The 25601-nt window shown below is 51.6% G+C and overlaps 4 protein-coding genes across 10 annotated transcripts; 2 read left to right on the forward strand and 2 right to left on the reverse strand.

The window, feature by feature from the left end:
- Positions 1–2126: 2126 nt before the first annotated feature.
- Positions 2127–6603, forward strand: LOC117025821 (tubulin alpha-4A chain). Its single transcript, XM_033112060.1, has 4 exons — positions 2127–2243; positions 4065–4287; positions 4605–4753; positions 5003–6603. The coding sequence occupies exons 1-4, from the start codon at positions 2241–2243 to the stop codon at positions 5972–5974; spliced, it is 1347 nt and encodes a 448-aa protein (XP_032967951.1). The 5' UTR covers positions 2127–2240; the 3' UTR covers positions 5975–6603.
- Positions 6604–7430: 827 nt separating this feature from the next.
- STK16 (serine/threonine kinase 16) lies at positions 7431–10344 on the reverse strand. 2 transcript variants are annotated; one of them, XM_033112062.1, is made up of 7 exons: positions 10206–10344; positions 9422–9641; positions 9029–9162; positions 8738–8858; positions 8516–8611; positions 7989–8110; positions 7431–7873 (listed from the first exon to the last, which is right to left on the reverse strand). In XM_033112062.1, exons 1-7 carry the CDS (start codon positions 10289–10291, stop codon positions 7735–7737), a joined length of 918 nt encoding a protein of 305 aa, XP_032967953.1. In that variant the 5' UTR covers positions 10292–10344; the 3' UTR covers positions 7431–7734. The 2 variants fall into 2 exon arrangements, with proteins under 2 accessions (XP_032967953.1, XP_032967954.1); XM_033112063.1 differs by lacking the exon at positions 8516–8611.
- Positions 10345–10693: 349 nt separating this feature from the next.
- Positions 10694–19478, forward strand: GLB1L (galactosidase beta 1 like). Of its 4 annotated transcripts, none has more exons than XM_033112055.1 (17): positions 10694–10822; positions 12364–12448; positions 12628–12794; positions 13048–13198; positions 13380–13440; positions 15976–16070; positions 16161–16335; positions 16424–16482; positions 16585–16706; positions 16814–16854; positions 17053–17171; positions 17477–17551; positions 17668–17757; positions 17898–18011; positions 18318–18449; positions 18675–18890; positions 19052–19478. In XM_033112055.1, the coding sequence occupies exons 2-17, from the start codon at positions 12380–12382 to the stop codon at positions 19319–19321; spliced, it is 1956 nt and encodes a 651-aa protein (XP_032967946.1). In that variant the 5' UTR covers positions 10694–10822; positions 12364–12379; the 3' UTR covers positions 19322–19478. The 4 variants fall into 4 exon arrangements, with proteins under 4 accessions (XP_032967946.1, XP_032967945.1, XP_032967944.1 ...); XM_033112054.1 differs by lacking the exon at positions 10694–10822 and adding an exon at positions 10862–11027 and having other exon boundaries at positions 12322–12448; XM_033112053.1 differs by lacking the exon at positions 10694–10822 and adding an exon at positions 10865–11027.
- ANKZF1 (ankyrin repeat and zinc finger peptidyl tRNA hydrolase 1) lies at positions 19435–25550 on the reverse strand. 3 transcript variants are annotated; one of them, XM_033112049.1, is made up of 14 exons: positions 25377–25550; positions 24949–25098; positions 24090–24202; positions 23754–23856; positions 23437–23630; positions 22918–23030; positions 22680–22827; positions 22170–22398; positions 21845–21988; positions 20736–21213; positions 20472–20583; positions 20188–20355; positions 19970–20055; positions 19435–19765 (listed from the first exon to the last, which is right to left on the reverse strand). In XM_033112049.1, exons 2-14 carry the CDS (start codon positions 25094–25096, stop codon positions 19642–19644), a joined length of 2160 nt encoding a protein of 719 aa, XP_032967940.1. In that variant the 5' UTR covers positions 25097–25098; positions 25377–25550; the 3' UTR covers positions 19435–19641. The 3 variants fall into 3 exon arrangements, with proteins under 3 accessions (XP_032967940.1, XP_032967939.1, XP_032967941.1); XM_033112048.1 differs by having other exon boundaries at positions 21845–21991; positions 25377–25548; XM_033112050.1 differs by having other exon boundaries at positions 21845–21991; positions 24949–25080; positions 25377–25547.
- Between the last annotated feature and the right edge of the window lie 51 nt (positions 25551–25601).

The following is a 25601-nucleotide window of genomic DNA, read 5'->3' on the forward strand; positions in this document are numbered from 1 at the left end:
TTATGCTGAGTCCTTTGAGTCCTTCTAGCTAACCTCCTAACATGGGGGTGGTCTTGGGGATGCCCCAACACAAAGACAATTTCTGATTTTTTCCCCCATCTTCTAAACGCTACAGGGGTTAACACTGTGAGGGCCAAACAAAACATTTCCGAGAGGCAATTTGTAACTTCTGGCTTCTTAGACTTCTACCCTAATTTTAGTCCCATCTCTGAAGTGAAACAATTAATCTGACGCACACTTAGCAAATGCCTACCATGTGCTAAGCACCATGCTAGGAACTGGGGACACAAAGATGGCTAAGACAATTATCTTCACCCAATTTGCTATCTAGTAAGATGGACAGGCACACAAATAAATGCAGCATGATGTGCTATATGCACTAAAATAAATCAATAAAATGCTCCAAGAATCCAGACAATTGCTTACACAGTGCTTTGCTGCGTCTCTACACATCCCTAAATTCATCTAGTCTTCACAATCTGCAGTTAACCCAGTCTCACAAATGAATCTGAACCTGGAGGTCAAAGAGTTTTAGGGTTTTGCTTAAATAGCTAAAATCTCTTATGATATTCATTCTGCTGGGGTGGGGGTGCACAAGGGAAAAAGAGAGCCAGGCAAGGTCTGCACGAGGCCACGTGTTCTGTAATCACCAAGGGTTCTTGCTCTGTGGAGACCATGACCCCATTTCCCAAGCAGCCTCACTCTATGCCCTTGTCAGTTTTCTTTTTTATGAATGAGTCTTGTTCTCCCAACCAGATGGCAAGTCCACTGGGAAAGGAGACCTTGTCATATTTCACTGTATTTCTTTCCATGCCTTGCCTAAGTAAGGTGTCAATTAGCTATTTTGTTGATAGAAAGTTGCCATACTAGTTATTTTATCCTTCTGTGTTGTGTTGTCAGACAGCCCTTGCCCTAGGAAACACTATGGTAGGAGAGGCAGGTGAATCCTTTCCAACTGACTAGCCCAGAGACAGGTTTCTCAAATGTGTGCCAATGGCACATGGAGCATTTCCTAATGGATTTCCCCAGTGAAGGGGGACAGCTAGAAAATGAAAGGCACGTAAGGAAAAGCAGAGATAGATTAAAAAGCCCATTCTTGGAAGAAATGGAAATGAAACTTAGAAAGAATAGCTTCTGCTGAGGCCTCCATCTGAGCACTGAGGGTGTTAAGATGCAAGTCGCTGATCCTGCCGCGGCTTAGGGACAGAAGAGGACGAGAAAGTCAAAATCGGCCACGATATCAGAATTTCCATTTCCTTTCCTCTTCAGTGTCAACAAACATTTTGATACCTCATAACAACGCTTTCAGGTTGGAATTACTGTCTCCTTTTCACCGATGCCAAGGACTCGGTGAGGTTAAGTCACCTGCCCAAGGTCACCCAGGGCAGTCAGAATGTGAATCGAGGTCCTAAGGGCTTTAGGCCAGAGCTCCCGCGGTTCTGGCAGCAGGAAAGCGGGCAGGTAGCAGTGGCAAGGGCTCGCTAATAGTGACGGCGCTGATGACGAGGCCACTGACCCGCGGGCAGCGGCCAAGCGGTGGCAGATTCTCGGGGTCGGCCTTCGCAGGTAGGCTGCGGGGCTCAGCTCGGTGGGGCAGTCTAAGGGATCGGCACCCTGGGTCTCAAACTGTGCAGCATCCGGTCCTCGGACCCCCACAGGCATTGGCGGAGGCCAGCCGTCCCAGCCGGGGACCAGCAGGCGGCGTGCAGCCGCAAGGGGTTCCTCCGGGACCGGCCGGAGCCAGGCAGTCGGTTGGAGCCTCCAGAGAGGCGGGACACGGAGGGAACGGGCGAAGGTCCGGTAAAGCCACCTCCGAAGAACAGCCTCTATGGCACCCAGCCTAAGTCAGAAAACCTGAGCGACCGGCGACCCCATGACGCAGGTGCAGGCGAGACGCGCCCTGGCACCGCGTCCTGCGTCGGTGCAGCAGCGCTCGAGATCCCAAAGTATGAGTTCAAAACCGGGAGCGTAGGCTTAAAGCCCGGGTTGCTACTCCCAACGCACGTCCGACAGGTGAGAGACCCCGGCAACGCGCGGGGAAGGTACCCTCTCAGGCCCCACCCCTCGGAGCCGCCTACCCCTCAGGAGGCGTGGCCTCCAGGCCGCCCAGCTTCTAGTGGGCGAGCCTAGCGCGCGGCCCCGCCCCCCTGATATAAGAGCGGTGCGGCACTGCAGCTAGCGCACTTCTCACTGAGACCCGTCACGCGGACTCTAAGTGAGACCCACCGCCAGGACTCACCATGGTGAGTGCGGCCCCACCGGGGTGGAGCCCATCCCCTAATTGCCCCTCTCTTTCGGGGACGCTTCCTTTCGGGATGCTCGGGGCCCTTTATCTGGCGTTCCTGGTCTCGAAGAGGTGCAAGGGTGTTTGCATCATCCCCACCCCCACCCCGTCCTAGTGACTTTGGCCGAGCCGTGTTGTCCACTTTCAAAGGCTGGGGTAGGGGGGTGGGGTACAGTGGGATTCTTCACCAGCAGAGAGGAGCCCTCCTGGAAATCCCCCCAGCTCCACCAAGCATTTGTGCCTTAACCCTCCTTAGGGGAGTTCTGCGGTTCCGCGCCCAGCCCTTTCCGCGGGCGAGGGAGACCCGCTTGGCTGCTCCTTGCCCCTATCCAACCCCCACCCAGTCCCGGGAACTGACCGAACACGTGCTTGGCGCCAGAAGGTGGAAGGGGATCAGGTTACTTGGTTCAGCATCCCCTTTTCCTCCGACCGTGTGTACATCCCTCCGACACTCACCCCTCCCCGTGACTCAGCACCCTGCTTCTGAGGCAGAAGGGGTGGCGGGAATGGGGTTCGGTCTCGTGAGGCGAGCCAGCCCCTCTCCAGCCTGAGCCGGGGTGCGCGGACGGGCAGAGACAGCTGTCACTGAGCGGGAGCTCGGGCCAAGGCCAGGTTGGGGGGAGGGGGAAGAGGTGTGTGTAGGGGGTGGTATTTATAGCCCAAGAACGGGGGCCGAAATCCAATCTTCGCTTTCCGCTGGGATGTAACTGGAAAGAATCTCAAAGGAGCGGGGGTGGTGGGGGGCGGGCGGCGGCGAATACAAGGCCGGAGTGCAGGATGGCGCTCATCCGGCTAGGGGCAAGGCGCGTTACCTCTGGGGCCTCGCCACAGGTTCCGCTTCCTTTTCTGAGTATTTGGAAACCGTCACCCCGCCATTTCGGTGTGGGGAAGTGAAGCTGCGCAGGCCCAGCGCCGCACCACTTTGGCGCTTCAGGGGTTACTTTCAGACTGGCAGGGACGAGCCTAGGGCAGCGAATGCCCCAGTGCTCACAACCCTTTTGCCTGCACCTGCCCTCTACGTTCACTAGCATTATCTTTGCTATTTCCCTGAGGGCTGTCGCCTTGGATGAAGGTGGTAAAGACGCGCAGAGTGCGGGGGTGGAGGTGGGGAGAGGAGACAGATGGGATTGATCCCTAGAGCCAGATGGGATTTAAAGGTGGGGGAGAGGGCATCCTGATGGCAGTGTGGTCGGTTGATGCCAGACTGGAAGGCGGAAACAACTCTGCAGCCCACAGGAAAGAAAGGGGGAGAGGGTTGTACGAAATTCCAGTTGTTCATACTCAAAGCAAAGAGTTAATCGGGTGGGGGGGGGGAGGCTCTAGCTATAAACTCAACGGCTCTGGAAAACCTTCTGTCCCTCGTTAGGCTCTTGAGAAGCTGGGTTTGTCGGAGTAGGAATGGGGAACAGCTGAAAAGTCTCTTGTTTTCGTCTCGGTTACTGCAGTGTCTTGTCTGTCTCAGGCACTTGCCCTCTCCATCCTCCCTGCGTGTCCTATGAATGTGTCCGAGTCCTGTGGAGCTGCAGCTCTCACTTGACAAGGTCCCCATGGAGAAGTAGGCTAAGGGGCTGGCCTGCCCTACTGGGTGCCCCCGGTTGGGGAGTCCTATGCAGGGGAGCCTGGGCAGGCTCCCAGCCTCTTCTGACCTCTGTCCAACCCCAAGCCTCCACTTTTGCCAGCTGAGTCATCCTAGCTGGTAGGTGATAGGGTGAGAGAAAGGCTTATGAGGTGAGGACCTATGGATGTGGGGCTTATGCTCTCCCCTCTGTTTATCCCTCAGCGTGAATGCATCTCAGTCCATGTGGGGCAGGCAGGTGTCCAGATGGGCAATGCCTGCTGGGAGCTCTACTGTCTGGAACATGGGATTCAGCCTGACGGGCAGATGCCCAGTGACAAGACCATTGGTGGAGGGGATGACTCCTTTACCACCTTCTTCTGTGAAACCGGCGCTGGAAAGCACGTGCCCCGGGCAGTTTTTGTGGATTTGGAGCCCACTGTAATTGGTGAGAAGGAAAACGGGGTGGAATTGAGCGGAGTGGAGAGAGACTCTAAGCTTCTCTCTGGAGAGAGGGTGTCTAGACCTGGCATTCCTGGCCCTGAAAACTCTTCTCCCTGTTTGAATGTAAAGAAGGCAAGCTAATCTCAGGCCGGCCTGGGCAGCAAGTCTGGGTTTCTCTCACACACTGGTATCTCAGACTGGCAGAAGGATGAACTCTTCCACACATCTGACTGCAGCTACCACACTGAGGGAGGGAGGGAGGTCCCTGCTGAGCACAGCCGTGTGGTTTGGGCCCTAACGATGTGGTTTCTGCCCTTCCAGATGAGATCCGAAATGGCCCTTATCGGCAGCTCTTCCACCCAGAGCAGCTCATCACTGGGAAAGAGGATGCCGCGAACAACTATGCCCGTGGTCACTACACCATTGGCAAGGAGATCATTGATCCAGTCCTGGACCGGATCCGCAAGCTGGTGAGAGTCTGGCATGGAAGGCAGGGGGCTTATGAGACGATAACGGTCAGGAACACTTTTTTTCAGATCCATTTCAGGGGTCATCTCTGTCTGTCACCAGAGGGGTCACCGGAATGTGCTGCTGCTATGGAATACTCATTCATCTTTGTCCTGGCTCCTGAGATATTTTAGGCTTTTGTGGAGCCAGAATACAGACTTCCTCAGGCCCTTCCCCCACCTACATTGCTCTTTCTTTTTCTTGCCTTTCAGTCTGACCAGTGCACAGGACTTCAGGGCTTCCTGGTCTTCCACAGCTTTGGGGGCGGCACCGGCTCTGGCTTCACCTCGCTCTTGATGGAGCGGCTCTCTGTTGACTACGGCAAGAAATCCAAGCTGGAGTTCTCCATCTACCCAGCCCCCCAGGTGTCCACAGCCGTGGTCGAGCCCTACAACTCCATCCTGACCACCCACACCACCCTGGAGCACTCAGACTGTGCTTTCATGGTGGACAACGAAGCCATCTATGACATCTGCCGTCGCAACCTGGACATCGAGCGCCCCACCTACACCAACCTCAACCGCCTCATCAGCCAGATCGTCTCTTCCATCACAGCCTCCCTGCGCTTCGACGGGGCCCTCAACGTGGACCTGACAGAGTTCCAGACCAACCTGGTGCCCTACCCTCGCATCCACTTCCCCCTGGCCACCTACGCGCCCGTCATCTCTGCAGAGAAGGCCTACCACGAGCAGCTGTCGGTGGCCGAGATCACCAATTCCTGCTTCGAGCCTGCCAACCAGATGGTGAAGTGTGATCCCCGCCATGGCAAGTACATGGCCTGCTGCCTGCTGTACCGTGGAGACGTGGTGCCCAAGGATGTCAACGCCGCCATTGCTGCCATCAAGACCAAGCGCAGTATTCAATTTGTGGACTGGTGTCCCACGGGCTTCAAGGTTGGGATCAACTACCAGCCGCCCACTGTGGTGCCCGGGGGTGACCTGGCCAAGGTGCAGCGTGCTGTGTGTATGCTGAGCAACACAACCGCCATTGCCGAGGCCTGGGCCCGCCTGGACCACAAGTTCGACCTGATGTATGCCAAGAGGGCGTTTGTGCATTGGTATGTGGGCGAGGGCATGGAGGAGGGTGAGTTCTCCGAGGCCCGGGAGGATATGGCTGCCCTGGAGAAGGATTACGAGGAAGTAGGCATCGACTCCTATGAGGATGAGGATGAGGGAGAAGAATAGAACAGCTGCCTGGAGCACATTCACTGTGTTTATTGCAAAATCCTTGTGAAATAAACAGTCTCCTTGCACGGTTTCTTGTTCCCTCTGTGAGTGCTTGAGCTTCTGCTGCTGCCCTCACTATTTGCTGCTTACGACCCTTTCCCTTCCATGCTGAAGGCGAGACCTGCCAAAGGGTCCTTGCCAGGCCCAGGACACGTGACCCCAGGGACTTTGATGTAAGATCCTGGGGGCGCCCAGGATAGGGAGGAAATGAGGACCAAATCCTGGACCTGTCTGTCCACCACAAGCTATTGAAGGATAGGAGTCTTCATTTCCTTTCCAAGCAGTTTAAGTCCAGCAGTTTCTGTATTTGAGTTCGACTACTACTCTATTTTTCCTGCTGCTTCTGCATTCACCCACTCTGGAAGCAAGGCTTGGCCCAGGCACCTCTGTGCGTTATGAGGGCTGAGGTGGCCCACAGTTCCTGGGCATGGAGCCTAGTCATAAGCTTGGGGGATGGGAGGGAACAAGGGCCATGTCCTCGAGTTGTTTGTGTTACTGCACCTCCCAGCAGCTTTGCATAGCTTACTGTCTGTTTTGCTGCTCTGCAGGGGCCTAGGGATGTGCCATTAAAAGTCAGGTCGATTCCCCTCTGTTTGTGCTTTCTTTCTGGCCTCAGCCTCTGCGCTAGCTGGTAGGAGCCTCCTGCCAGGGCCCTGGGGAAAATTTCAATTTTGCTAATAGGCACCCCAGGACCCATACTGACGTCAGCATGTGGGGGTGGGCATGGTTGGGGGGAAGAAGCTTCAATCTCAGGAGCAAGAGATGCCAACCCTGCTCTTGCCTCCCGTCCCTGTGATTCAGGGACACAGTGCCCTTCCTTGGGGAACAGGTTTCAAGCCCAGCTAAGGCAGGGCCCCTGTTTACTCAGCAGAGTAGGCAGGAAGTGGCAGCTGGATACTGCCATACCACACTGGTCTCATTAATCATTAACCGTGCGTGAGCTAGAACCGCCTGGGAGAGACTGGGCCAAAATGGCTACCACCTCCACTCCCTTTGCCCTCAGGCTGAGGCTGGGAGACCAGTTAAGTAGCTGTCCCAAAGCTTCCTCAGGTGTCTCCACCCTTGCCTGGCAAACCGGCTGGGCTGCTCTAAGCTACCCACCGCAGAGGATGAAGGGAAGAAAGAACAAGTTTAATGTAATGTGACTAGGGGACCCTGGTGCCCGTTCTTGGCATAGAAGCCCACTCAAGCCAGAGCAGCTTTAAGTGTTTGACTAAGACAAGCCAGAAGAACTGCCCACTGCCGACCAGCCATGTCGAAGGTAAGGATTCCTGCCTTTGGATGTGGAATGAAGTCACACCATTCCTGACTCGATGCCAGTCCCTCTTCTTCCCGGGTTGTTTCCTTGGAAAAGGCAACCAGGCTTTGGGCCCCTTGCGCCTTTTCTCTCATTTCAAGAACAACGAGACTAAGATCCACACCAAGGTGTTTTCACTTTATTCTATTTATACATTCTCCTGCTCCCAGATTTGGAGGCAGACCATGATGTAAGCTCAGCAGTCCTGCTCAGAGCCTTTACCAGATTCCATCAGTTTCCCTTTCCCCATCCCCCCACCCTCACCCATCCCATCAGACAGAAGACTGAGCTAACCCTCTCCAGCCCCCCTGCCCCCAACTGCAAGAGAGCAGGCCTGGATAGAAAAGACAGATTCCAGTGAGGGATGGGGCCCTCTTTCCAAGGCACAGGGGCCACCTTCTCAATGTGGCTACTGGCTTGTTCAGATTTGGGTAGTATGCTGGCCTGGAGCTGGGGCTTGCAGTGCCTCCAACTGACTGAGGAGAAGAGGAATGTGAGGGCGCTGGTGGGGGTCCACAGTCATCATGGAGGCCAGCAGCTGCCGCAATGCTGAAGAATGCCTGTGGAGAGAGGAGGGCAGGGTGATGGGGGGTGCACCCACCCCCCATGCCGAGGCGCCACCCCTGCTAATATCAAGGAGAATCTGAAATGCTTTGTGCCCCTTCTATTGCTCACCTGGGACTTTCTGGGATGCTGAGTTGGTTCTGTACAGCAAGGGCTACACTGTCACCCTTCTGGAACACCATGTCATAAGGGCCTTCCCCAAACATCATGGCATATAGCACACAACCTAGGGACTGAGCAGAACTTAAGTTATTCCATGGAAGGGGACCAGTGGAGGTGATATCTCTTCTCTTAATTCTGTAGTGAAATGAGTCTACATGAGCTAAAAGGAGTATGCCAACAGCCACATGACACCAGCAGGGCCCAGAGAAAGTGCCAGTTAGCGGGAGGCCTCTACACCGCTTACTTAGCCACCGCCTTCAGCCCTGACTTAGCTGTCCCAACCCTGTTCAAAGGGCAGGGTTATACCACTTCCTGAGCAATTGAGTACAGTGTCAGTGACAGTTCCCAGGAAGGAAGTCGAGGGGGATGGGGACACACATGGTTCCTGGGGCCCCGTGCACTAGAAACCAAAGACCTGCTCCTCTACTCCACAGGAGGTACAGAGCAGCATTCCTCCCCACCCACATGCTCCTCACCCAGACATCAGTCCGCTCATCGATGACACAGTGGCTCTGCACAGAGAAGAGCTCCGGGGCCCGGTAGGAGATGGTGCACCGCTGGGCTGCCCAGTCCTGGAACAGTGGCCCCAGAGCTCAAAAGTGGGGCATAGCTCGTGGTCATGTGACCAGAGTGGAGCACGCACCAGAGGGGTCAGGGTTGGGGAACAGGTGGGCAAAGGAACCTAGAGACTCTCTTACCTGCAGGGCCAGAGCCTGGCGGGAACTCTCCACATGGATGCATGCTTGATTCATGGAACCCAAGTCCATTAAAACCGGCTGCCCCTCATCTCCAAGCAAGATATTGGTGGGCTTCAGGTCCCTGGTGGCAAGTGGGAATGACCCATGAACATCCCCAGACAGGGCGGCTGGAATCCCAGGGGGCGAAAGAATCATGGAGGCTGTTCCTTGGGAGGAGAGCAGACCTCATTTTCTTGGTGGGGCTCTTCCTTTCCGCCCCAGAAAGTACACAGGCCCCTGCCCCCCACTGACCTGTGGGCATAGCCCTGGGCATGAATGGCTTCAAGTCCTCTGCAGATACCCAGCAGCAGCTGAAGAATTTGATCTTCAGTCAAGAAGTTGCCTTTGTCTTTCAGTCTTTCGATCTCATTCCACAGCGTACCTCTCTGCAACACAAGTATCCCCACAGCTGGTGTTTTCTGAGCCTCTGTTCCCTGAGTGTGATCCCTTCATGCCAAAAGCCTATCAACATTTCCACTACACACAGCTCATACCCCACAGTCCCACCTGGATTCCTTTAAAGCCCAAATCCGAAGTGGTCAAACCCAGGACATGGCCTCCGCTTCCTAACACACTTGACTGCTCACACAGCTCTTGGTAGGTGACTCTGTTGCAAACCCCTCCGTAGCCAGGAGACTTTCTGACCTTGAAGAAAGGTAGCAGCAGCCAGGCCTCATGTTTAGTGCCCCGCTCCCTCAGACAGTAAGCCACGAGGCGAAGGACGTTGGGGTGATGGAAGAGGCGATGCCTGTCTGCTTCACGTTGGGCTTCCTCCCGGTCCTGCTGCTCGTGACACAGGATTCGCTTCAGGGCGTAGAAGTGTCCATCATGTAACCCCTCCACTAGGTCCACATAGCTGAACCCACTGTGGGCCAAAGGGGTCAGTGAAGGACCACGGTCATCTCCCACACTGCTTGGACCCAGAGGAATTCCCTGGGGAGAAGACGGGGGTGTCTTTCCCATTTACTAGAAACCCTCCCAAGATGTAGCTCTGAGAGAAGTCTGAAGATCATTACACGTTAAGCTCAAGAGGTGGGACATAATCTTTGAGGTTCTATGATCATAATCCACTGCTCTGCACATGGCAAATGCTTAACAAACATTAAATGAATAATAGTCAACATTTATCAAGTGCTGTGAACCAGGCACTGGCGAGACATTTTATATGTATTTTCTCATTTAATCCTCACAGCTCCATCAGTGAGGCAAGACAGTAATTATCTCCATTAAGCAGACGAAGAAACCATGTCTTATCAAGGTCATACAAGGTGGATCTAGGAGGCTTGGCTTCCGAACCTATTTTCTTGACTAGCATGTCACTAGGCATGCTAAAAGATAGGTTAAGGATAAAATCTTTGTGCCCCTATCAAGTCAGACTGCTGTCCTCAATCACCACAACCCTGGGGACTAGTTATTGCCAAACACTCACCCCTCCCCCAGTTTCTGGATGAAGAGGTAGCGTTTATTGTCAATGATGACAGTTCCCCGAGAGCAGACACACAGCGCGTGGCCCATAGTGTCTCAGTCATCCTCCTCAAGGACCGACTGAGGCTGCCGAAGGGTTCTCCAGGTTGAGTGGGCTCTTCCAGGCGATGCGCTGGGGGCCCAGCGGATCATACTGGAAGGAAAAGAACAGCAGGGTCGCGGGTCGGGCACAATCCAGACGACCACGGAAGTACCAATGTGGGGAGCTCAGGCCCAGGTCTCGGAACCTAGAGAAAACGGGCCCTGGCGATACCAGCTCCAAGAAGGCTGGGATCAGGGGCCTTAAAAGCCTCAGGCCACGCAGCGACTACCAGACCGCTTGCTCCACCTTCACGCGGCTCGGGCGCCCACGCCCGCGGGGCCGCGAAGGCAGGGCATAGGGCAGTTGCGAGGGGGTGCGAGGCTCGGGCCCGTCCCTTGCAGAGCCCACCCCGGGCCTCCGCGCGTAGAGCGCAAGTAGGCCAGCTCGGCTCCCCCACTGACCTGGCTCAGGCGGAGAGAAGCGCCAAGGACCGGAAGCAGTGGTTTCATCATCATTCCGCGCCGTCTTAACGGCCCGAGGTATCTTAGCAACCGCCTGGCTTCCGGACGATGTGGGGGCGAGGAACTGACGGGGGTGGGGCGGGCTAGACCTGCGGGAGGACCGGTCCTAGGACCCGGGTGGAGGTTCCATACCTGGCCTTCAGGACGCAGGCACCTACGCCAAGGGGGAGCAAAGCCGGGCTCGGCCCGAGGCCCCCAGGACCTCCATTTCCCAATGCCGGAGGTAGGAGGCCTCATACCTCCGGAGCGCTGGGTGGCCGATTACAGTCCAGCCCGGGGTGGGCGGGAGGACGCAGGGAGGGGCGGGTGCTGGCAGCCTGGACACGGGGAGCTCTGATCAGTACAACCTTGGGGACTCTGGCCTGTATCCCTAGTCTCAGTGGTTAAGAGTTCAGGTTCTTGATGCAGACTAGGGTCTAAACCCGGCCTTAATAGCCTACTAGCTGTGTGACCTCGGACATGTTATTTAATCTGTCGGAGTCTCACTTTCCCTAACTGCAAAATACATATACTAGTACCTAAGATTAAGTACATGAACTGTGAGGCCAGACCGACTAGTTCAAATCCCAGCTCCCCTAAACTAGTTGTGTAACCTTGGACAAGCTACTTAACATTTCTGTCCCTCAATTTCCTCATCTGCAAAATGCAAATTGTAATTATCTACCTAATGGAGTTTTTTGAAGATTAAATGATATGTAACGTGCCTTGCACAATATCTGACGCGTAGCCCTTAGTAAGTGTCAATAAACAATACTAATTATATTAATACAAATTATTATTATTACCCTGGTTCTCACATCCCAGGCTTGGGACTGTGAAGACAGGAGTAATGGAAATTCACAAATTCCCAAGCCTTGGCACGAAGCCGCTGTGCCCAGCAGCAGCTGAAGGATTTGATCTTCAGTCAAGAAGTTCCCTTTTTCTTTATTCAATTGCCCAGGGAGGCAGGGAAAAATTGGAAAGGGGTGCACATCCAAAGAAGATGGAATGCCCTTGACGGTCTTTTTTCTGTTGAAATAGGGCTCTCCAGGAAAAAGATCCCTTTTATAACCTGCCCCCACCCCCTTCACATCAGTGGGAAGATCTTCCGAAGTTTCCCTTGGTTCTGAACCTGTTTTAGAGTCCTGGTTCTGACATTCATCTAGATGTAACCAGCTGTGTGCCGCCCACTGCTAGAAGCTGAGGATTTGGTAGACAAGGCACTCTCAGCCCTTTGGAAGCTCAGTCTAGCAGAGCACTGCTTCTCAATCTTGAACATGCTCAGGATCACCTGGGAATCTTGTTGAAATACAAATTCTGATTCTATAGGTCTGAGGTAGGACCTGAGATTCAGCATTTCTAACAAGCTCCCAGGAGACGCTGATGGAGCTGGTTCAAGATGTAGGGGATTAAAAAAAAAAAAAAAGATGTAGAGGATTTTACAAATTAGTAGAGTAGCAGGAGACAAAGTCCAGGCTAATCGCTTGGCAACTTGGAGTGGTCTCTGCCCCTCCTTGCTTGCTGAGATTCCCTCCCAGGAATCCGCCACGTGACAGTTGGACTGCCATCTCTGACTATAGGAGACCTGTAAGCGCCATGGTTCCCAAGAAGCCGCTCTGCCTTCCCTCCCTGCTGCTGCCGCTCCTGACGCTGCTGCTGCCCCAGGTAAGATAAGAGGATTGAACCAGCCGGCTGGGTGCGGCGAGGCTAGATCTGGCGTAAGAGAGAAAGTGAAAACAACAAAACAGTGGGCAGGGCTAGTTCCAACTCCTCTGCTCTTGGCAGCCGCTGACCGCAGCCCTCCAACTCCAGACCTCTGTAGAGCACGGTCTCTCCCTTTGCAGGCAGATACTCGGTCGTTCGTAGTGGATCGGGATCATGACAGATTCCTCCTGGATGGGGTTCCGTTCCGCTATGTATCTGGCAGCCTGCACTACTTCCGGGTACCACGGGTGCTTTGGGCAGACCGGCTTTTCAAGATGCGAATGAGTGGCCTCAACGCCATTCAGCTGTAAGAAGTGCTCAAGAGAGCCATGGAGGGGCGGGATTTACTCTTTTTGCCACCCCCTTAAGAAGGATGTTGGGACAAGAAGACTGGCGGGGTATCATGAGGGCTTAGAGCTCCAGGGCTTCCAGGCCAGGGAGGGAAAAGGTGGGCCAGGACCTCCTTCCTGGAGATAACCCTGCAAGACCTGAGCTCTTAAGCCTCCTGGGCATCTCCCCCGATGCCCGCCTTGGGCCCTGTTAACCTTTTCCTTTCTCAGTTATGTACCCTGGAACTACCATGAGCCAGAGCCTGGGGTCTATAACTTTAATGGCAGCCGGGATCTCATTGCATTTCTGAATGAGGCAACTATAGCGAACCTGTTGGTCATACTGAGACCAGGACCTTACATCTGTGCAGAATGGGATATGGTGAGTTAGTTGGAGAAGGGATAGACCTAAAGCCACCCAGAGTTCCTAGGCTCCTCCCTTCTGCCCACACTCTAGGGTCACTTTCAGCACTGTACTCAACTTCCTCCCTTCTTCCTGCCCCCATTCCACCCCCAGACAACAAAACCTACATGCTTCTTTGTGGTCTTTGTGTTTGTCTTAGGGGGGTCTCCCAGCCTGGTTGCTTCGTAAACCTAATATTCATCTGAGAACCTCAGATCCAGGTGAGTTGGGACAAAAATTTAACACAGAAAAAGCAAACAATGACAAAATGGGTCATTTGGATACCCAAAACAGAAGAGACCACTCCCAAATCAGTCAAATATTTATTCAGTGTTTCCTTCCTGCCCAGCAGGATTCTAGAAACTGAGGATCAGACAGACCCAGATCCTGTGCAATGGAGCTTATCATATAGTGGAAGAAACAGACTTTTTAAAGAAACCTGCAATATTATTGCAAGCTATAAAAATACCACACAAGAAAATGGACAAGGAGTTGACATAATAACAGAGAGGGCCTCTTTTAAGTAGGGAGGTCAGGAAAGGCTTTTCTGAAAATATAATATTCAGTTGACTCTCGGGAAGGGAAAACTCTGGTGATATGAAGAGTGAGGTAAGAATGACCAGGTAGAGGGGTGGTATATTCTGAGGCCAAAAAATGGGAAAGAACATAGCATGGTTGAGACCAGCATGGCTGGAGCATAGTGGGTAAGGGAGAGAGTAGTGTGATGTGAAGTTGGAAATAGGGACTATTGCTGCAAGACCTTGTAGGCCATTGTAAGGGGGTTGCATTTTACTCTTAGCATGGTAGAGTCATTAAGAGAGTTTAACCAGAGATCTATGTGAGATGATCTGATTTGTTTTCAGATTAGTTTAGCCTGGATGTGGAGAATGGATTGAGGGGAGTAAGGGTGGAAGTGGAGAAACCAATTGGGAGACTATGCCTGTAGTTGAGGAGAGAGATGATGGCTCCTAGACTAAGCTGATGGTGTTGTCAATGGAAAGAAGAGGGCAGAACTGAGATAAAATCACCAGGACTTGTTGATAAATTTCAATGGAAAGGGTAGGGGTGGGGGAAATGGGAGTAGGTCTGGAAAGAAAGGAATGAAGGTTTTGGCCAGTCAAGATGGTGGTTCCATCTCATTCAGAATATGAACTGTTCCTTAAATTATCTATTAGGTCCTGCTTTACCCTCTAAATATATTGTATTCACCTACTTTTCATCACCTCCACTGCCACCACCCTCGTCCAAACCACCTCTCAGCTGGATTATTTTAGTAGCTTCCTAACTGGTTTCCCTTCTTTGTCCCTCCCCCATGCAGTCTATTCTCAATCCAGCAGCCAGTGTGATCCTGTTTAAATATATTTAAATATCTATTAGATCATGTCATTTCTCTGCTTAAACCTCTCCAATAGGTTCTCATCTCATGAGAATATGAACCATGGATTCCTTACAATGGTCTTGGTCCTACAGTAATTGGCCCAGCCACCCCCGTGACATCTACTCTTCTCATTGCTGTTCTCCAAAGCCAGCAGGCGTGTGGTGCTCCCTCTAGCTTCTTGCAAAACCACCTTCTCAGTGAGGTCTTCCCTGGGCCACCCTCTAAAATGGAAGCGCCCCCACCCTACCACTTTATATCTTCCTTCTCTGCTTTATTTTTTCTCCTTGGCATTCACTCACTATGTATTTTACCCATTTATTATCTGCCTCCCTCGCTGGAAAGGAAATTCCACACTGGCAGAGATTTTTGTCTGTTTTGTCTTGTCCTCCGTCACTAACACCTAAAACAGTGCTTGGTGGATAGTCAGCAGTCATAAATATTTGTGGAATGAGATTTAATGTATGCTTGGATTAAAGAAGGCAGTAAAACGTGGACACAAACTATAAAAGGAATTAAATGTTTTAAGAATACAAAAATATCCTCCAAGGTATCGTTCATCAAATCCACCTTTGAGAGTCTGCTATCTGCTAGGCATTGTCCTCAACGATAGGGACAAAGAAAAAAGAACCTGACAGAGTTCCTGCTCACTAGTGGGGAAGACCAACAGGAAATAATTACAGAAAGAAATGCTTAATTTTAATTGGTTATGTGCTTGCGAGAGAAGTACGAGGTGATAGGAGAGCATGTAACGGGGATCAACCCTAACCTAGGATATCAAAGGCTTTCTGGAGGAAGTGAAATAGAAGACCTGCCTGAGTTGGACTTGGCTAAGTAGAGGAGGGAGGGAGAAAGTGTCAGACAGAGCTAATCACATGCATGAAGACCCTGAGGATGAATTAACAGAAATCACAAGTAGGGGTTGAGAATTGAAGGCACGATACCTGATATAACGATCTTTCAACTGATGACTTAAATCATCTGGACTGTCGCTTACAGCAGGGTGCAGGTCAGACATTCTACATCTCTGTGAATTCCAGTACTACTTCATAGCCATCTCAGGTATACGAGTACATTGATTACATAACAATAGCTCCGTAAGATGTTTCATATTTTTCTTACATTTAAAAATGAAATTTACAAGGAACTGCTTTAAGATTTCCTATGCTTAAATGTTATTGCCATGCAGATATACAGGTGCTTAGGGTTGAGGGCTGAGAGCTTCCTCTGACAAGTCACTGCTTCCCAGATTCCACGTGGACAGCGGGATGCAAACCGCAGCCCAGAGATCAGGCAGTGCTGAAGCTGCTGGCCTTGATGCCTGAGGGGGGCTGTGGAGGTGCTGGTGCCCTGATGAGCAGTGCTCTGCTCCTTCCTTTAGACTTCCTTGCCGCAGTGGACTCCTGGTTCCAGGTCTTGCTGCCCAAGATGTATCCATGGCTCTACCATAACGGGGGCAACATCATTAGCATTCAGGTACAAGTGGAAAGTTCACTGGGCAAGGGGAAGGTGGGGTCCTTAATCTTCTCCGACCCATGGCTGAGCTCCGTGTCCTTTCCCCCGCAGGTGGAGAATGAATATGGTAGCTACAGGGCCTGCGACGTCAGCTACATGAGGCACCTGGCTGGGCTTTTCCGTGCATTCCTGGGAGACAAGATACTGCTCTTTACCACAGACGGGCCTGAAGGACTCACATGTGGCTCCCTCGAGGGACTGTATACCACTGTAGACTTTGGCCCAGGTCTCCTGAGCAAGGGTTAGGGGTGGGGTCTGGGGAAGGGGCGACTCTTCTGTGATGTTTATCTCTCACCTTTGCCTCCTCTCTGCAGCGGACAACATGACCAAAATCTTTGCCCTGCAAAGGAAGTATGAACCCCACGGGCCACTGGTGAGGAGTCAGAGGGAGGGCAATCAGTGCCGGAGTCAGGGTTGGGAATGGGTCGCGCTCGGTTCCCATTTCACCCATGGCTCCTTTCACTTCGCATTCTAGGTGAACTCTGAGTACTACACAGGCTGGCTGGATTACTGGGGCCATAATCACTCCACGCGGTCCATTCCAGCTGTAACCAAAGGACTAAAGAACATGCTGGAGTTGGGAGCCAGTGTGAACATGTAACTGGAGGCATGGGGTCAACATGCATCTATCACTGGGTGTTGGAGATGACAGTTAAGATTCAGTGGGTCAGCTTATACTTTTCCCCCATCCTCCCCCACTTCAGGTACATGTTCCATGGAGGTACCAATTTTGGATACTGGAATGGTGAGTCCAGATGGTCCCTGGGACTGAAGCAGGGGTATAGCAAGGAGCTAGACTCTGAGGGCTGGGTGGATTATGAAGTCTAGAAGCTGGATATGGCCACCACTGCCCCGTGATGGCAAAATCCTCTGCATGAATTTCTTTGCTTAGTATCTATCATCTGAAAGACACATTCAATTAATTAAATTGGTTCTACTACAGGTGCTGATGAGAAGGGACACTTCCTTCCCATTATTACCAGCTATGACTACGACGCACCAATATCTGAAGCAGGGGATCCCACACCTAAGCTTTTCGCTCTTCGAAATGTCATCAGCCAGGTGCTCTACCACTTTATCCGGCGCGAAATGCTTTTAATATATTAATTGGGAGGAGTGCCTAAATTATTTGTGAAGGTATCCCAGAGATCAGTGGTGGTTGTCTGGGCCAGAGAGCCCTCTGAGCACCGTGTGAAAGCATTTCCCACCTGCCCAAATGGGACTACCTGGGGAGATACACACAAGTATGTGAAAATTACAGGACCCCGGAAGCCCTTCCCTGGACCCCAGGTTAAGAACCCTGCGCCAGGGGCTTGGAGGAGGGGTTGTGTGGTTTTCCTATGGCTCCTGAGAGAATTTGGGCTCAGTTCCAGGAAATTCCCTTGGGACCTTTACCTCCCCCCAGCCCCAAGATGGCGCTTGGACCTTTGACCCTGCACATGGTAAGCTCCCCCGCTTCTGATTCTACCCTATTATTCTCTAAATAGCCCTCTATTCTGTCCTGTCCTCTATTCTGAAACTTCCTTTTCATTCTGATATTGCCCCCTTATTCTAATAGGATGGAAATTTGCTGGATTTCCTGTACTTCCTCTGCCCCCAAGGGCCCATCCATTCAGTCTTGCCAATGACCTTTGAGGCTGTCAAGCAGGTAGGGCGCAACCCCCCATCTGGTGGGTAAGGCAAGATTTCTCAACAGCTGTCGCCAAAGGTTCCCTAAGCTCCGCACATTCCCCACAGTATCTTTTTTATCGCCCAGTTCATCTCAAGTACTCATTCTTCCACACCCAGGACCGCGGCTTTATGTTGTACCGGACCTATCTAACCCAAACTGTTTTTGAGCCAACACAATTCTGGGTGCCAAACAATGGAGTTCACGACCGTGCCTACGTGATGGTGGATGGGGTAAGAGCCTAATTCCAGGTTACCTGTGAGCCCCCGTTTCCTCTCTTCCCAAGCACCCTTCAGCCTTAAGTTCCCCCTAGCTACCTTTTCCCCCTGCCTGCCCACATTTGCAGGAGGTCCACGGATAAGAAGGGGTAAGGAAGAGTTTGACTAAGGTTAGTCTCCAGAACAGATGGGTAACTGACAGATGGGCTGCATTCTCTTTGCCCTTCAAATAAGTGCCCTAATGTGACTTCCTGTTTGGTGGCCAGGAGCTAGAGGCCGAGCCCTTCCTGGCCTACATAATCTAGGTCTTCTTATCCACAGGTGTTTCAGGGTGTTTTGGAACGAAACATGAAACAAAGGCTATTTTTGACGGGGAAAGTAGGGGCCAAACTGGATGTCTTGCTGGAGAACATGGGGAGGCTCAGTTTCGGGTCTAACCACAGTGACTTCAAGGTGAGCTGGCTTTGCCTGCCCCTCGCCCCCGTACTCTCATTGACCAAACTCTCTAGGAAACATAAGGGCTCGATGGAAGATAAGCAAGAGCCATGTCCTTAGGAGGGAGGCTGCAAAGTGGTGGCTTGTGGGGACCTGGACAGTGCCACTAATTGCATCTCGACTTGATTAGGGACAGTTTGGCCTTAGAGCTTATTGAATGAATTTTCACTTGCCTTTTCACAGGGCCTATTAGAGCCACCAATTCTGGGACAAACAGTCCTTACTCAGTGGCTGATGTTCCCTCTGAAAGTTGACAAGCTTGTGAAGTGGTGGTTTCCCCTCCAATTGCTGAGAAGTTCACGTCCTCAAACTCCCTCTGGCCCCACCTTCTACTCCACAACATTTCCAATTTTAGACTCAGGCGGGGACACATTTCTCTTTCTACCTGGATGGACCAAGGTATTATTGACAGTGGTGGTTGGGGTGGGAATGAGGGGTGATGAGAGGAAAATCATGGAAGAGGGGGAAACAAATTATTCCTCTGATTAGAAACCCAAAAGGGGATGAGTCCATCCCCGAGAGCTGACCATTCATTTTCCTCTCTCCTCCCACCTCCCCAGGGCCAAGTCTGGATCAATGGGTTTAACTTGGGCCGGTACTGGACAAAGCGGGGGCCACAACAGACCCTCTACGTACCAAGACCCCTGCTGTTTGCCAGGGGAGCTCTCAACCAAATCACATTGCTGGAGCTAGAAAATGTGCCTCCCCACCCCCAAATCCAATTTCTGGATAGTCCTATCCTCAATAGCACCTTACAGGAGACATATATCTATTCCCTCTCAGCTGACAAACAAAGTGCCTCTGAACCAATGGAGTTAAGTGGGCACTGAAAGAAAGGTAACCCTTGGACCTGGGACATGGAGTGGGCAGGATCCCTTGGTGCTGGCCACGGTGACCATAAGGAACCAAAGGCCACAAGGCTTCAATGTAAGTACAAGGGCAGTTTCCTTGCCAAACTTTATTGTGATTAAAGTTCCAGAGACAGTACCAGCTCCACACACCTCTGTGGCCCTATCTTTGCCCTGGTTCCTGAATGTCCCTCCCCCTAATCTTCCAAATACTCTGGTTTCATGGGGAAGAAGAAACCTAGGGCCCGTGTGAATGTGCCCTCTCAGGGCCCAGAGGTGGCCCCAGGTGGAGGTGTAAGAGATCAGGAAGAGGGCTTCCCAGCCCGACAGCGATGATCCTGGAGGCAGCGTGTGGAGCAGAAAGAGAAGTCAAAGTAGTGGAAGGGAGTGAGGCCCTGGAGGGATGTCCCACAAGTCCAGCAGCGTCTGAACAAGAGAAGAAAAATGGATGGACAGGTACCCAGAAACTTTCCAATCCAAGTCCTCCCCGGTCCTCCTCCTGTCATTTCTGTTTTCATTCCAAAGCGTCACAGAACTTCTCAGATCCCCTCAACAGCCCTTCTGTGTAAGCACTCTTTCTACTTGCCCAGATGTTACGGTCTACACATTACCCCTGCCCCCTCCACGTACCGAGCGTTGACAATTGCAGAGTCAGGAATCTGAGGTTTAGGGGCTCCCAGCTGGGCAGCTAGTCGGCGCTCTGCAGCCAGAGCTCTCTGAGGGGAAGAGGATGTGTTAAGGACAGGGCCCCAGTGGTGGACAGGGTACCCAAGAATTGACAGTTGCACACTGAGAAGGGATCAGACCTCTAAGGAAGTCTCCTGTGGAAGGGAAACCTCCGGCCTCACCTTCTCTCTGTCGCTGAGGGCGGCAAATTGCCGCTGCTCTTCTTGCTCCCTCTTCTCCTGCTCCCATTGCATCCGCTGCTGTTCCTCCCGTTGTCGCCGGGCTGCCTTCTGCTCCTTTTTCCGCGTAGCCTGCCGAGCCTCCATTTCTGGTGTCAGTGGTCCTGGCACCTGGAGGATTTCCGGGAAGGTAAGACCTATACAAACTATCCTTGATAAAACTGTAAGAAAGTAGAAGGGATCTATGGTGCCATCCCACTCTGCTGCTTCTTCCTTTCCCAGCTGACCTGAGCCTTGCTGTAATCATAAACATCTGGATTCTTCCCCATGAATCTTCGGAACTCATTACGTGTTGATTTGTCAGCTGCAACAGTATACGGTGGCCGGCTCTGGGAGTCCCTAGGTGTGAAAACCCCCCCAAAATGGGTTCAATTCGCCTCCTGCATTTGCTAACACCACCTACCCAGACCAAGGGGGATACTATCAAGTAGCCAATGCCAGTGTTATCCTCTCTATACCCTAAAGGGCTCAGCATGGGGACCCTGACTTACTGGATGGTGGGGTCAGCACCTGCCTCCAGTAGCAGGCGAACCACTGAGCCTCTGCCAGCTGCAGCTGCTGCATGCAGGAGGGTGAAGCCACTGGAGCCCAAGGGGGCACTGAGCAGAGACAGAACTTCAGGGTCTGTGGGGCTGGCAGCTAGCTGGAGTTTCAGCATCCCAACATCTCCAGCTCGGCAAGCAGCAAGCAGCACATCCCAGAGCTCTGACTGACCAGGGGCCTCATCCAGAGAAGGCTCCAAAGGGGCTGCCTGTGCCTGGGCTGACAGTGAGAAGGCCTCATCTTGAGGTCGCTGAGGAAGAGTCATATGTGCCCCAGCCTCCAGACCTTGGCTTCTCTCCTTCTTATTCCTTCTTCTCCTCCTCCGCTTGGGCAGTACCTCAAACTCCCGAAGATCCAGGGTCCCCAGTGTCGATTCTACTAGCTCCAACTCCACCTGGAAGCCATCCTCTTCCTCTGACCCTGAACCTAGGGAAAAATTTGACGTTAGATCTATCTGAAAAATAAGCAGAGAGTGGAAGGATGTGGGCTGCCCCAGATGCATAAGAATGTAGATAAAGAGATACTCTAGATCATTTTGAAAAGAAGTATTTGTATTTTGTCACCCAAGATCTAGTAGCACATCAAGAGAAATGAGGTTCTCAGCCCAGACAAGGACAGGCCCAGAAGGGCCTACGCAGGGACAAGAATCTCTAAACTCTCCCCATGAGCAGCCTTCAGATGGTGCAAAACAGAGGAAAGCATGGGAACAGTGACAGCTATGCAGGCCAAGAGTCTGCAGCCAGTGAAGCGCCCTTAGCATCCAATATGACAGGTAAATCCTGTGAGATTCATGCAATACATAGTCAAGCATCTCCTTCATGCTAAGACCTTTCTCAGGACTGGGATATATCAATGAACAAAAGCAGTAACAGGAGATTTGCAAAGGTCACCAAACATGTCTCAGTGATTGCTACCCACGTTATAAACAGATCTGTATATGTGCATAAAGGTGTTTGTATTATATAAGCCCTTATATAATCTAAAAGTAGGGAAGTCAGAGTAGGGGATTTGCCACTGCATTTCCAGGACAGACACAGTTGACAGATGGTGCTCAAACCCTGTTTGGGAGAATCCTCATTCTGTCCCCGTGCCTCATGTTCACCACCGGGGGCTTTTCTTTCTTCCTCGATAGCCTTTCTCTCTCTCGTTGTCTTCCAGTGTGTCTGAGGTGAGTCCAACCTGACTGTCTCCCTGGGATCTTCTTCTGCCATAAAACAAAAGATGTTGCTCAAGTTTAGCCAAGGAGAAACCAGCCTCTATGAAGGTGTGATTGGGCTGTATTCCCAGGGAAAATCGTCTGGATGCCCAAATAAGAACCTGGGGCTTGGGCTGGGAGGCACAGGAAGGTCTAGGGAGTCTGGGGATCGGGATCAAAGGCTCACCATGGACACGCAAGGTGGTCAGTTTATGGTGCACACGCTGTAACTCTCTGAAGGTGGGTCTGCGGGTAGTGAGGGGGATATCCCAAATTCGGGGATCCCCCTGTTGCAGGGGTGCCCCTTGGCCTCCGAAGAACAAGGAGCGGCCAGAGCGGGGGGCACGCAGCAGTATTGTCCCAGCCTCCCCCAGCGCCTTAGCCCAGGCTGGCCCTGCCAGCAGGTCACGAACATCCTAGAGAAGAGAGTAACTCAGCCCTGTGTATCTTCACTTGTTATTTTTAAATCTCCAAACAAAAAATGGCCCACACGTATAGGGAGTGAAAGGTAGAAGTTAACACAGATGGAGTAAGAAGAAGACTAACATTTCTGGGGATCCATCCTATTCTACCTTTGTCTACCCAGAAATCGTAAAAAGTGGAAGGATACAGGAATTAACCTCCTGATTGTAACATTTAATGATTTGAGGGAAAAATGTGCATGAGTGGCCCACCAGGTCTGGGATGCCTGACTCACCTTATATAGTGTGGCTTCATTGTAGCGCCTCAGGTTGGCTCCAGCAGAACGAGAAACCCCACCCCTGGCATCACGAAGTCCCTGGGCTGTGCCATGCTTGGCCCGTACTGTGTAGCGGTGAAAGGTTTTATGTGTCACAACTTCTCTTCTGTGGACAACACAGACTCAGTACTGGAAACCTGGTACTCCCAGGTGAACAGGATCCATTCCATCCTTACCCCAGGCAGCACCCTCTCACCCTTGGAAAATGGCGCCAGCAAAGTGCCCAGCTGCAGCCATGAGCACCACGCAGTGTCTAGGACCTCCACTTTGCAGGTTCTGTAGCAGCATTTCTGGTTCTCCTGGGGACACCTGAACAACACGCAGCAGCACAGACATATCTATAACATTCACTGAGAGTAAGAAACCAAGTGCCAGTGCTAAGTGTTTCACATGCATTATCTCATTTAATACAACCACCCTGAGACTTGTCTCTATTTTACAAGTAAGGAAATGTGAGGCTTGTAGAGGTAGTCAAGATCAAGTGGTGCAACCACAATCCAAACCTAGCTCGGTCTGTTTCCAAACTTAATTTCATTACATTTGACCCTTCCAAGATTCAAGCTACTTCAATCCAAGACTGTGCTATCAAGCATGCATGATACCCATACCCAATAGGAAGGAAGGGAAGAAGTGAGAAACAGACAAGGCTAAGGGGAAATCTAAGCTGAATGTACAAAAGGCTGGTGTTGACCACACAACCAGTGAAGCCACTTGCCTTGCAAGGGCCTAGGACACAGCGATAGGCATAAAGAAACTGGCCCTGGGCATTTTGGAAAAGAACTCGTTGGGAGTGGAAGCCTCGGGGTCGGTTAGGCTTCTCAAACCCAGCCTTTTCCTCATCCAGTATCTCCAAGTCCTCCTCTCTGGCTGAGTTTGAGTCTTCTGATCCTGAGATGCTGGAAAGGTCTCCTAAGAACAACATGAGATACACAAGTTTGGTGGCCCATTTTTGACCTTTTCTCAAGCTCCTAACGTAGGGCCTTCCTTCACCCCCATGTCCTACTCGCACACAGGTTTCCTACCAGTCATCACCTGTGGAGCTGTGCTTTTCAAAGTCCAAGGCAGAAAGGAGAGGCTTGTCCTTGAGACGTTGCTTTAGGTTAAACCGATGCCAGTCAAGCTTATAATGTTCCCTCTGGGAGGAGACAATGATGGAGTCAGAATGGGGAAATATGCCCCAGCCTGGCTATTTGGGTACTACTGGTACCCAAGACCAGTAATAGAACTCCAAGAAGAATGCAGGGTAATACCAACTGCCTTAGTCAAAACATGGACCTTTATTAATTAAAGACAAATCAGATGTCTACCTCTCATCACCCACCATTATACTTTTGCTTCCACCATTTACTTCTGCACCTGGTCTTTTACCTGTTCCTGGTGATTCTGGAAGGTCTGGTCACAGGTTGAACAATATAACTTCCCTGAAATATCCAGAGGACCCTGGAGTGGTTTTCTTTCCTGGCTTGCTCTCTCCCCTGAACCTAAATAAGAGTAGGGTAATTAGAGGTGGAAAAGAGCCCTATCCACAGTACCTGGAATTATATCCAGTGTTTGAAATACAAAACAGGAAAATACAAAAGAAAGAGATGGCATATCCTGCATTCAAGGAATTTACAGTCACGCAATCATGAAATAAATGGCACAGTAATCACTTTATACAATAAACATGCTTTTGGAAAGACATGTAAAATGACTCTAAGTCACTGTATTTAAACTAATCAAAGGGATTTAGAGGAATCTTGCTGAAAATATTTTGGTAAGGTTAAAATTATTTTTTACTCTGCAAAAACCACTTCCCAAATGCCAGTTTTTTAGCTTACATTTCCAGTTACAGCGTGCAGTTTGTTTTAAAAAGATTCAAGAAAAACATAGCCAGAGACAAACTAAAGTTGTACAAAACCAAATAATAAATTGTTTCATATTCAGCAACAAGGAATCTAGTTAAATTTGGACTATAGGAATTTTGAAGTGTTTTTGCAGGTAATGGTGCTAGTGTGAGGAGACATATAAGCAAAGGCAAGAAAATTATTTGGAGGCAGTTCAGGGGCCTGTGCTAGAAACAACCGAGCGACCAAGTGAATTTAAGATAAATTTTATCCCGTGGAAAGAGATGTCATCAAGAGCTCCTAAGCTGGGGAATACCAGTAAGGCTGTTTTCTGGAGGAGCAATAAGCCCCAAAAGCCCCGTCAGGTTCCTCGTGAGTCCATCCCAAACCTTCCCTGATACCTGGACTGGAAGTCAGCGGAGCCTGGGCCTGAGTGTCTCCGGAAAGGTGGCTCACCAGGCTTAGGCCCGCGAGGACCGGAGCATCCGCGTGGAGATCAAACAGGGAGACCGACGCAGGAGCCTGGGCTGCAGCTGGATCCGGCGACATTGCTGAGCAATAAGGGAAGAAAAAGCGCTCTCCCCCAGCCCCAAGGAGATCCGCCTGCCGCGTCTTCTGCTTGCCGGACTTGGTCTGCCCGGCGCCGTAAGGAACCTTACGGCTCGTACCAGTTGTTAGCTTTGGGGTTAATATGTGTGGTCCCAGCCTGTTTTTTCAAATCCCCCGTCTCGGACCACAGCAAGAGTGAAATGGGGCATCAGCCATCTCCCAAATCGAGTCCAACAGAGTTAAAATCACTGAGGTTCCCCAACCAGTCGCTCTTTGTTACCCGTGCGATGAGCTCCAGCAATGACTAAACGGTGTGGACTCCTCCCCGCCCTCAGAAGCTGCACCACAGGTCCACCAGAGCTGAGCGTCGCGCAAGTAAGTCCACAGTCCCAAGCCCGATTTCTGCAGCACGACAACCATCTCGTCACTACGGAGCAGCGAAAAGGACAAACAGGCTCCCGCAACTGAGCCCCGCCCCACATAGAGCGTCCTATTGGTCCTCTGA

This window comes from Rhinolophus ferrumequinum, chromosome 8 (genome assembly GCF_004115265.2).
Source record: "Rhinolophus ferrumequinum isolate MPI-CBG mRhiFer1 chromosome 8, mRhiFer1_v1.p, whole genome shotgun sequence".
NCBI classification, from domain to species: Eukaryota; Metazoa; Chordata; class Mammalia; order Chiroptera; family Rhinolophidae; genus Rhinolophus; species Rhinolophus ferrumequinum.